The following is an 11,368-nucleotide window of genomic DNA, read 5'->3' on the forward strand; positions in this document are numbered from 1 at the left end:
AAAAAAAACACATGGCATCTGTGACTTAATAAATAAAAGCACAGTACAAAAGCAGGGAAATTATGATGAACATTGAAAAATCACTGGTTATTTTGGGCATTGCATTTTAGGAAGAGCGTCAAGGCTTGAGAGTGGGTATGAATGAGATTTCCCCAAATGGGCAGCACAGTGGTTAGCACTGCTGCCTCACAGCACTAGGGACCCAGGGTTCAATTCCCAGCTTGGGTCACTGTCTATGTAGAGTTTGCACATTCTCCCCATGTCTATGTGGGTTTCCTCTGGATGCTCTGGTTTCCTCCCACAGGTGCTGGAGTGTGGCAACTATGGGACTTTCAAAGTAACTTCATTGCAGTGTTAATGTAAGCCTACTTGTGACACTAAATAAACAAAAAGAATTCTGGTACTTGGCATGAGGGGCTTCAGTTATGTGAAGAACCAGAGAAAAGAACCATAGTAATGTTACAGCATAGAAAGTGGCCATTCAGCCCATCATGTCTACGCCAATCAAAAGGCAGAAAAAGTCTAGAAACTATCTCATTTTAATCCCACTTCCCAGCGCCTGGTCTATGTCCTTGCAAGTTACAGCAAATCAGGTGCAGACCCACTACCTTTTAAATGAGTTGAGTGTTTCAGCCTCACTCAGCAATCTGAGCAGTGAATTCCAGTCACCCACCACCTTCTGGGTGAAAGTTTTCTATTATGTCCCCTCTAATCCTTTTACCCACCTCCTCTAATCTATGTCCCCTGGTAATTGACCCCTCAGCTATCTGAGCCAGGAATGTGGAACTGAGACATGACAGATCAGCCATGATCTTATTGAATGGCGGGGCAGGCTCGAAGAGCTAGATGGCCTACTCCTGCTCATATTTCTTATGTTCTTATGTTCTTAAATGAAGTTGGAACTGTTCTCCTCAGAGCAAACTCACCTGATGAAGGAGCAGCTCTTCGAAAGCTCGTGATTTGTCTTTGATTTGATTTTATTTGATTCATCATTGTCACATGTATTAGTATACAGTTAGTATTGTAATAATATCAATATTAGTATTGTTTCATGCATGTTATACAGACAAAGCATACTGTACATGAAGCAGGAAACGAGAGGGTGCAGAATGTTGTGTTAATCATAGCTAGAGTGTAGAGAAAGATCAACTTAATGCAAGGTAGGTCCATTCAAAAGTTTGACGGCAGCAGGGAAGAAGCTGTTCTTGAGTCGGTTAGTATGTGACTTCAGACTTTTGTATCTTCTTCCCGACGGAAGAAGATGGAAAAAAGAATGTCCGGGATGCGTGGGGTCCGTAATTATGCTGGCATCTTTTCCGAGGCAGTGGGAAGTGTAGATAGAGTCAGTAGATGAGAGGGTGATTTGCGTGAAGGGTTGGCTTTGTTCATGACCTTCTTGTAGTTTCTCATGATACCAGCCAAGCCTGTTGGACTTTAACCTGGTGTTGTGAGAGTACTTACCATGCCCACCCCAGTCCAATGCTGGCATCTCCACATCATGGCTACTTCAGAGCAAGGTGGAGAAATTTGATAGAGATGTTCAAAATTATATTCGGGCTAAACATTTCTCACAGCAGGAGAGTCGGTCACAAGGGGATACAGATTTAAGAAAATTGGCAAAAATAAAGCTAGAAGAAAGGTGATTTTTTTTAAGCAGTGGATTCTGATCAGGGACAGCTTGCTTTTGAAATAGTAGATTCAATAAACTTAAAAGGGAATTGGATTTATACCTAGAAAATAAAAAAAAAGCAGGGTTTGGGGGAAAGAATGGGAATGGAACTAATAACATAGGCTATTAGATACAGTGGGCTGAATGGCCTGCTCCTGCACTGTAGATTCTATGAAAAAAGTCTGTATGATACCTTGTACTGAATGTAATAGCTTTCTATTCATTATAGATAACAGACATTAATTCCTGCTCCAGAATTGTAGAAAGCTTGGCTGGATGAAAGAATGAACTTTACTCTGTTTAAATAATTTATTAGTATTAATAATATTCAATTGAGTATCTTCACATTGCACTCCCCCCCCCCACCCATCCACCCACACACACATTATGATAGTTGGAAAACTCATCTAATTATCAAACATTCAGTGCGTGATATATTCATCAAAACATATGACCTCACTTAAAAGTAAACCTCTCAGATTTCCTGGAAGCTGTCATGATTAATATAGGCTGGAGTAACTTATCTAAAATTATATCTGCTCAAAACATGTAATGTGTTTTGATTGATTAAGCATGCCACCCAGTGCATTCTTGTTGCACAGTTCAAAATTTCTTGCCTTCTGGACAAGTCTTGAGTGCAAAATGTGTTCACTGCATAATGAGCTGCTTATAATGTTGATTGCATCAATTCAATACTAGAAATTGCTTTTAAATTAACAAATTAGTATGTTAGTTGCGGACTTTTGCACAGCACGTAGAAATGATCTATTACGACTCCATATGATTTGCACAACTTGACCAAGAGATGACATATTACATCTCACTGTAAAATATTTTTATAAAAATAACTTGATCAAATTGCATATGTTCTACCATGGGTGGCATGGTGGCATAGTGATTAGCGCTGCTGCCTCACAGTGCCAGGGACCTGGGATCAATACCGGCCTTGGGTCAGTCTGTGAGGAGTTTGCAAATTCTCCCCATGTCTGCGTGTGTGTCCTCCGGGTGCTCCAGTTTCTTCCCACACTCCAAAGATGTGCAGGTTAGATTGATTGACCATGCTAAATTGCCCCTTAGTGTCTCAAGATATATTTAGATTGGGGGATTAGCGGGGTAAATATGTGGGATACGTCTGGGTAAGAGTTGGTACAGACCCAATGGTCAAAGTGGCCTCCTCCTGCTGTAGGGATTCTATGATTTATGATCAAGATTGTATTTCACAGTAAGACATTAAGTGGCTTGCTATTATTTGTGGTTTTAATTTTATAAAGGGGTGGGTTAATACTGTAAATTCTGATTTTAATGTAGCAGCTGTCAAATTGGATCCCGTTTCTACAATTGGCAGATTGTTACTGTGATTAAATGAAGTTTTTAAGCAAGGTTCAAGGTTAAGTGCAAACCACAGTATTTTTCTGGAGTGGAAGTAGTTTACTGTCCTGGAGAACATTAACAATTAGATCAAATAAGGAACTTCGATTCATTTGTGTACTTCTTTTGGTTAAATACACTTTTTTTGTTCAGGAACCACGAAGAAGAATGGCCCCTCAGAATTATTTAGATTGTCCTTCCCTTCGCAAGTTCCTTCATTTTGTGTATCGCCGAAATTCTGCCCAGTATTTCAACTAGTTTTGAACCTTTTATCAAATATACCTATCTTGTTTCGCAAATCCCAGGCTTGAATCTCCTATTATTTCCTTTCTTAGGTCCTTCTGGATATCAAGCCTCTGGCTACAGCCTTCATGCTCATGAATGGAGAAGTGCCAAATTAAATTTTTCACCTGCCAGCAGACATGATAATAACCCGTATCAGGAAGTAACGCTGAGTGACGATGAATGGGATAGACCGACCACCAGTGGGTGAGTTGTACAGTTCATTTTTCAGATGAAACAGCTATTGAAACAAGTTATCTTTCCCTCCGCGATGATTTGGCGTCTATTTCCTTGAAATATTTGATCTGAGAGATGATCAGCTTCAATGATGAACAGGTACAGCTGTTAACATAACCAGAAACTGCTAAAAATTCTCAGCAGGTCTGTTAGCATCAGTGGAGAGAGAATCAAGCCAACATTTCGAGTCTGGATGACTCTTCGTCAGAGCTAAAGACAAAGAAAATAGGACGAGATTTATAGTGTATGAGTGAGGGTTGCGTAAGTGACTAGTAAGTCATAGATAAACAGAAAAATGGAATATAAATGGTGATAAAGACTAAAAATGTAAAAGTCTGCCTACTTAAATATTGAAGAAATATGATCCCATGTATGAAACATGTAGGAACAATGAGAAAAATAAAATGTATTTTATACTCACATAAATATACTGGTTTCTATACAATTTTACATAAATTAAGGGTACAATTTTACAGGGAGTACAAGAATAAAGGCACCAGATGTTCGAAAGCACATATCTTGGGAAGTGCCAGATTCTGTTGATGAAACCTTTTTAAAAAAACACATGGCATCTGTGACTTAATAAATAAAAGCACAGTACAAAAGCAGGGAAATTATGCTAAACATTTATAAATCACTGATTATTTTGGGCATTGCATTTTAGGAAGAAAGTCAAGACCTGAGAGTGGATATGAATGAGATTTCCCCAAATGGGTGGCGTAGTGGTTAGCACTGCTGCCTCACAGCGCCAGGGATCCAGGTTCAATTCCCAGCTTGTGTCACTGTCTGTGCCAGTCTGCACGTTCTCCCCATGTCTGTGTGGGTTTCTTCCAGGTGCTCCGGTTTCCTCCTACAGCCCGAAAGACATGCTGGGTAGGTGCATTGGCTATGCTAAATTCTCCCTCAGTGTACCCGAACAGGCGCCGGAGTGTGGCAACTAGGGGATTTTCACAGTAACTTCATTGCAGTGGTAACGTAAACCTACCTGTGACGGTAATAAATAAAAAGAATTCTGGTACTTCAATGATGTAAAGAACCAGAGAAAAGAACCATAGTGAAGTTACAGCATAGAAAGTGGCCAGTCAGCCCATCATGCCTGAGTCAGCCAAAAAGAAGTGTGCTAAAAGCATCCAGCTGTTAAGTTTCCTTGCATTCTAATATATCACAGAAAGCTGTTGTGAATCGATAGAGGAGCTTGGTTTTGTAAAATTGATTCTGATCTTTCCAAGATGCAGATTGCAGGGACGTGAAGTGTAATTATAACCCTGGGTCAGCATTTCCATCCTCTTAGAGGCAGAAACCTGGTAGTTCTGGGTTGTACTTCAAAATGTGGCTATTTTCCTCCAACTACAATATTCCACTCACTTTCCCCATGGGTCAGAAGTCCAACCCTCCGCTTTTGACTCCAGAAAACAATACTTTAAAAGTAATAAAAGTGAAGAGTCTGAATAATTACACACAGTATTACCTTCCTAATTTTACTGTTGAAAAAAAGAACATGCTGTTGAAGCTTTTTGTCTTGCACTCATCAGGATAGGTACAAGAATACCAAATTTCAAAGGGAACAACAATGTACTGTTGATCATACTGCTAGGTGTTTGGTTTGCAAATTAGCTAATTTTTGTTCATGGGATGTGGGTGTCTATGGCAGGCCCATTCCTAATTGCCCTTGAGAAGATGGTCGTGAGCTGCCTTCTTGCACAGTAAAGAGAGTTCCAGGATTTTGACCGAGTCATAGTGCAGGCAATTTAATTCCAAATCAGGATGGTGTTTAACCTGTAGGAGAACTTGCAGGCGGTGGTGTTCCCATGAAGCTGCTGCCTTTGTCCTTCTAGGCAGTAGAGGTCGTGGCTTTGGAAGAAACCTTGGTGAGTTTCTGCAGTGTATCTTGTAGATGGTATACACTGCTGCAGCTACGCACCAGTGATGGAGGGAGTGGATGGTGCCGAGTTTCTTGAATATTATTCGAACTGTACTCATCCAGGCAAGTGAAGAGTATTTTATCACAAGCTTGACATGTGATATTGCCTTGGAATACACCAAACAGCTACTGACCCCATGCTTCAGTTTATTTTAATAAAGGTTCGATGTCTGGACATATTCCTTCTTCCCACAAAGGGCAGGTCCCTGCATATAAATACATGTAGCTCCTAGCCAGCTACGTTGCAAGCCTGACTGATAATCTTAAATTGGTTGTTACTGTGATTCTTAACAGATTCAGAATTGTTCAGCAAGTGCTGCCCGATTTCAGTATCACATCCAACAGTATCATATCTGTTAGACATTGAGCATTGCAAGCATGGTTTGGTGAGGATGGTCATACTCTGCCATTATGGAGATCAGTCCTCTGCAAAAGGAATCTGTCCACACATTGCGCCTTTTTAGATAAATGAAAGCAAGGGGAACAGAAACCCCTTGGTGCATTCGCCTTGGCAATGCCTCAACCAATCAGTGGCAACTTGCTAAACAGCAATAGAAACTTTTATTCCCTTTTAAATTTGAAATTCTTGTGTATGTCTGATGCAATTTGGAAAGCTCCTCAACAAGAGACGGCACAGTGACAAGCATTGCTGCCTCACAGCGCCAGGGACCCGGGTTTGATTCCCAGCTTGGGTCAATGTCTATGTGGAGTTTGCACATTCTCCCTGTGTCTGTGTGGGTTTCCTCCAGGTGCTTCGGTTTCCTCCTACAGTCCAATGTGCGGGTTAGGTGGATTGGTCATGCTAAATTGCCCCTTAGTGTCAGAGGGACTAGCTATATTAGATGCATGGGATTATGGGGATAGGGCCTGGGTGGGATTATGGTCAATGCAGACTCATTGGGCCAAATGGCTTCCTACTGTACTGTAGGATTCTATGATCTGTGAATGTTCACGTTTTGATTTATTGTCACTTGTATTATCATATAGTGAAAAATATTGTATGCTATATAGACAAAACATACTGTTCATAGAGAAAAAAACAAGAGAGTGCAGAATATAGTGTTACAGTCATAGCTAGAGTGTAGAGAAAGGCCAACTTAATGCAAGGTAAGTCCATTCAAAAGTCTGAGAACAGCAGGGAAGAAGCTGTTCTTGCGTCGATTGGTACATAACCTCAGATTTTTGTATCCTTTTCCCAAATGAAGAAGGTGGAAGAGAGAATGTCCAGGGTGCTTGATTATGCTGGCTGCTTTGCCAAGACAGCGGGAAGTGTAGACAGAATCAATGGATGGGAGGCTGTTTCATGTGATGGATTGGGCTACATTCATGACCTTTTGCAGATCCTTGCGGTCTTGGGCAGAGCAGGAGCCATACCAAGCCGTGATACAACCAGAAAGAATGCTTTCTATGGTGTATCTGTAAAAGTTGTTGGAAGTCGTAGCTGACATGCCAAATTTCCTTAGTCTTCTGAGAAAGTAGAGGTGTTGGTGAGCTTTCTTAAGTATAGCGTCGGCATGGCGGGGGGGACAGGACAGATAGTTCCAAATTAACAAGTGACTAGTTCCCAATTTTAGTAGATGCAAGGAAACCCATGCAGACACGAGAGAATGTACAGACTCCGCACAGTGACCCAAACCGGAATCGAACTCGGGTCCCTGACACTGAGAGGCAGCAGTGCTCACCATTGTGCCACTCACCTTAAACCTGTGCCCTCTCATCGTAGCAGATGATACAGCAAAACTGAATGTTCTTAACATTTTAAAGGGACTTCCCTTAAAGGGAAGTCGTGTCTGACAAATTTACTGGAGTTCTATGAAGATGTGTCTAGGGCGGTGGACAGAGGGGAGCCGGTGGATGTGGTCTTTCTGGATTTTCAGAAGGCGTTTGACAAGGTACCTCACAAGAGGTTATTACAGAAGGTCAGGGGGCATGGAGTTGGGGATAGGGTGTTAGCGTGGATAGAGGACTGGTTGTCAAATAGGAGGCAGAGAGTGGGGGTCAATGGGTGCTATTCGGATTGGCGGATGGTGACTAGTGGAGTGCCCCAGGGGTCGGTGCTGGGGCCTCAGCTATTTACCATTTATATAGATGATCTGGAGGAGGGAACCGAGTGCAGGGTGTCGAAATTTGCTGATGACACCAAAATTGGTGGAAAGGCAAATTGTGCGGAGGGTGGGGAGAGTCTACAGAAGGATCTAGATAGGCTGGGCGAATGGGCCAGGAAATGGCAAATGGAATTTAATGTTGGCAAGTGCGAGGTGGTCCACTTTGGTAGGAATAATGGTAGGAAGGATTATTACTTACGTGGAGAAAAACTGCAGCAGGCAACGGTGCAGAGGGACCTCGGGTTCCTTGTGCATGAGTCGCAAAAACCCAGCTTGCAGGTGCAGCAGGTGGTCAGGAAGGCTAATGGGTTGCTGGCCTTCATCGCGAGGGGGATTGAGTATAAAAGTAGGGAGGTCTTGCTGCGGCTGTATAGGGCGTTGGTGAGGCCGCAGCTGGAGTACTGTGTGCAGTTTTGGGCGCCGTACTTACGCAAGGATATTTTAGCCTTGGAGGGAGTGCAGAGGAGGTTTACTAGGCTGATGCCGGAGTTGAGGGGGTTGAGCTATGAGGAGAGGCTGAATAGATTAGGCTTGTACTCGTTAGAGTTTAGAAGAATGAGGGGAGATCTCATTGAGACGTATAAGATGATGAATGGGATGGATAGGATAGAGGTGGGGAGACTCTTCCCGCTCAGAAAGGATAGTAGGACTAGGGGGCATAGCCTCAAGATAAAGGGGGGGCGGTTTAGAACGAAGTTGAGGAGGAACTTCTTCACTCAAAGGGTGGTGAATCTCTGGAATTCTCTGCCCGTTGAAGTGGTGGAGGCTGCCTCGCTAAATATTTTTAAGACGCGGGTTGATGGGTTTTTGATGAGAGAAGGGATTAAGGGTTATGGGGAGAGGGCGGGAATGTGGAACTGAGCCACGACAGATCAGCCATGATCTTATTGAATGGCGGGGCAGGCTCGAAGGGCTAGTTGGCCTACTCCTGCTCCTATTTCTTATGTTCTTAAAGTAAGGTTTTTGGACTGATAGACCATACCCTACATTTTTAATATACATTTATTTTGTTTCTTTTGAATATATTTCAGTTACGTAGGTGGTCATGATGGATTAGAAGCTGATCAGGAAGAAAGTTTTTGGTCCCAGGCTCTAGAAGATTTGGAAACCTGCGGTCAATCAGGAATTCTGAGAGAATTGGAGGTATGAAGTCTTGTCTCTTGCCTTCACATGCTGCCACCATTTCAGAACAGTAAATACTAAATGAGTAAATATTTTGCATCCGGCTTTTGTTCTTTAGCCTACATATGGTCTTAATAATTACAGGAACCTAGCTCCTCCTTAAGGAAGGCTGGCAACCAAAACCAACTGAATTTGAGAAACTTGGCTATATTGGTACTTTTTTTTTGAATGTTCAGTGTTGGTGTGAGGCTGTAATTTTTAAGATTGTACAGCTTCTAATATATGCAAGCCATACAGCTCAGTATTTAACCATCGATACATGTTGCTTTTTAATCTGTACTAACATAAACTTATGCATGTACTGATAAAAATAATGTTTTAATACTAACATTATTCTGCCTATGGCTCCTAATCGACTTAATTTTTTTTTAGAAAGTGTGAACTTAACACTAAACATTACAATTTTCCTAACTCTTACCCCACCGTCACTAATAAGAGTAGTCTTTTCACTTAATTTTTCCAGGACCCTTAACCTGACTGTGTTTCATTCAACAGGCGACAATCATGTCTGGGAGCGCAATGAGTCTGAACCATGAAAATAGCCTGGGACATAAGCCACTGGGAAGACAGTCAAGTTTCCAAGAGAGAAATCCCGTCAGAGCACATTACACCCAAACTTCCCGCAGCAACACTTTACCATCAGACGGTGGGAGATCAAAGTTGTTTGCTATTAGAAAAATCAAGCAAGAAATGAAAGAAATCATGTCACCAACGCCAGTGGAGTTACACAAGGTCTCAGACTTCATAAAGCATATTTATTCTAGTCATGCTTCTGCGTTTCTTGATTCAGATCTGTTCCATTTAATTCTGATTTGTTCTATTACAGAAACTGAAATGTTGAAAATGGAATTATAAATTTGACTAATTCCATAAAGTGATTGGACGAGCAAAACCCATTTTCCCGACTTGTAAATCTAAACATGAAAGTTCATCTGTGTTGTAATTTAATTTCAGACAGAAAAGCCTGATCATTCAAATGATTTGTCTGAAGGCTGCACAGATGCTCCGTTGAATATCTTATAATCATAGAATCCCCTACAGTGAAGAAGGTCATTTGGCCCATTGAGTCTGCGGGGGTTTACTGGCAGAGCATCTTATCCAGGCCTGTACCCCACCCTAATCCCATAACTCCCATATATTTACCCTGATACTCTCCCAAACCTATACCTCTTGGGACAATTTACCATGGCCACTCCGCCCAACCTGCATATCTTTGGAGTGTGGGAGGAAACCCATGCAGACATGGGGAGAGTGTGCAAACTCTCTGTGTGGAGTTTGCATGTTCTCCTCATGTCTGCGTGGGTTTCCTCCGGGTACTCCAGTTTCCTCCTACGGTCCAAAGATGTGCAGGTTAGATTGATTGGCCACGCTAAGAAATTGCACCTTAGTGTCCAGGGATGAGTAGGTTAGATGGGTTAGTGGGTATAATATGTAGGGATATGAGGGTAGGGCCTGGGTGGGATTGTGTTCGGTGCAGACTCCATGGACCGAAGGGCCTCTTTCTGCACTGTAGGATTCTAGAACTCCACACAGTCACTCGAGGCCAGAATTGAACCCAGGTCCCTGGCACTGTGAGACAGCAATGCTAACCATTGTGGCGCCCCGTACAAACTGTTCTAATGGACCATGGCAAAAACCCAGCCTACTACTCAAATGATACATATGCTGGACACTGATTCTGTATCATAAAGTCACTGAGGTTTACAGCATGGAAACAGGCCCTTCGGCCCAACCTGGCCATGCTGCCCTTTTTTTTAAAACCCCTGAAGTTAGTCCCAATTGCCCGCATTTGGCCCATATCCCTCTATACCCATCTTACCCACACCAAGTTGGAAACGTAATGCCGTCTTGAAATCTTCCACAGGTAACACTATACAAAGACTCAGATATCGAAGATTTTGGATTCAGTGTTTCAGATGGCCTGCTGGAAAAAGGTGTGTATGTCAACAACACTCGCCCAAATGGACCAGCTGCCCTGGGTGGCGTCAAGCCCTATGACAGGTTGTTGCAGGTAAGTGAGATTCAACATTTAAAATCTATTCTTAGTCCACGCAAAGCATTGGAAACAAAACTTGTGGCTGTCGGTACTTCTTGAAAGCAGAGACTGAAAAGAATATTTCCTTCCCCAACAGGTGAATCACATCCGGACCCGAGACTTTGACTGCTGTCTGGTGGTGCCCCTGATTGCAGACTCTGGCAATAAACTTGAACTGGTCATCAGCAGAAACCCACTGGCCTTTCAAGGGGTGCTCTCCGCTGATCAGACGTTACAAGCGGGGGAATGGAGTGAGCAAGACGATGCTCATGTTTTCAGGCATCAGAAAGGACGGCTCGGTAGTACAGACATACAGGAAAACACAAACACATTGTAGTGCAAGCTACCCAGTCCCACAGCCTGAGGTATTGTGGATTTTCAATGGTGCTAACTCACTTTAATGTTCATTTGTGGAACGCTCACCTTTTCAATCAGTTGTTTGTCTCTCACAGGTTCCAAGCACACGCATTTCATAAGTCGGCAGAAACCAATCTTTTTGATAAGCGCCTCTCCCACCCCTCCCCACAAATGACAAAAAAAGAAGCTTGTTAACAGGTTTGATGAAACTG

General features: G+C 42.6%; 1 protein-coding gene across 3 annotated transcripts in view; it reads left to right on the top strand.

The window, feature by feature from the left end:
* grip1 (glutamate receptor interacting protein 1) overlaps window positions 1-11,148 on the top strand; it is a 259,690-nt gene extending 248,542 nt beyond the window's left edge. For 2 of the 3 annotated variants that reach the window (XM_080191140.1, XM_080191141.1), the window contains 5 exons: window positions 3,373-3,526; window positions 8,614-8,725; window positions 9,260-9,496; window positions 10,629-10,775; window positions 10,897-11,148. In XM_080191140.1, the coding sequence (XP_080047266.1) occupies window positions 3,373-3,526; window positions 8,614-8,725; window positions 9,260-9,496; window positions 10,629-10,775; window positions 10,897-11,136 (890 nt within the window). In that variant the 3' untranslated portion in view covers window positions 11,137-11,148. Of the gene's footprint in view, window positions 1-3,372; window positions 3,527-8,613; window positions 8,726-8,848; window positions 8,918-9,259; window positions 9,497-10,628; window positions 10,776-10,896 lie in introns of all 3 variants that reach the window. The other variant, XM_080191139.1, reaches the window with a different exon arrangement.
* Window positions 11,149-11,368: the final 220 nt, after the last annotated feature.

This window comes from Carcharhinus amblyrhynchos, chromosome 6, assembly GCF_965287045.1.
Source record: "Carcharhinus amblyrhynchos chromosome 6, sCarAmb.v2.hapA, whole genome shotgun sequence".
Taxonomy (NCBI): Eukaryota; Metazoa; Chordata; class Chondrichthyes; order Carcharhiniformes; family Carcharhinidae; genus Carcharhinus; species Carcharhinus amblyrhynchos.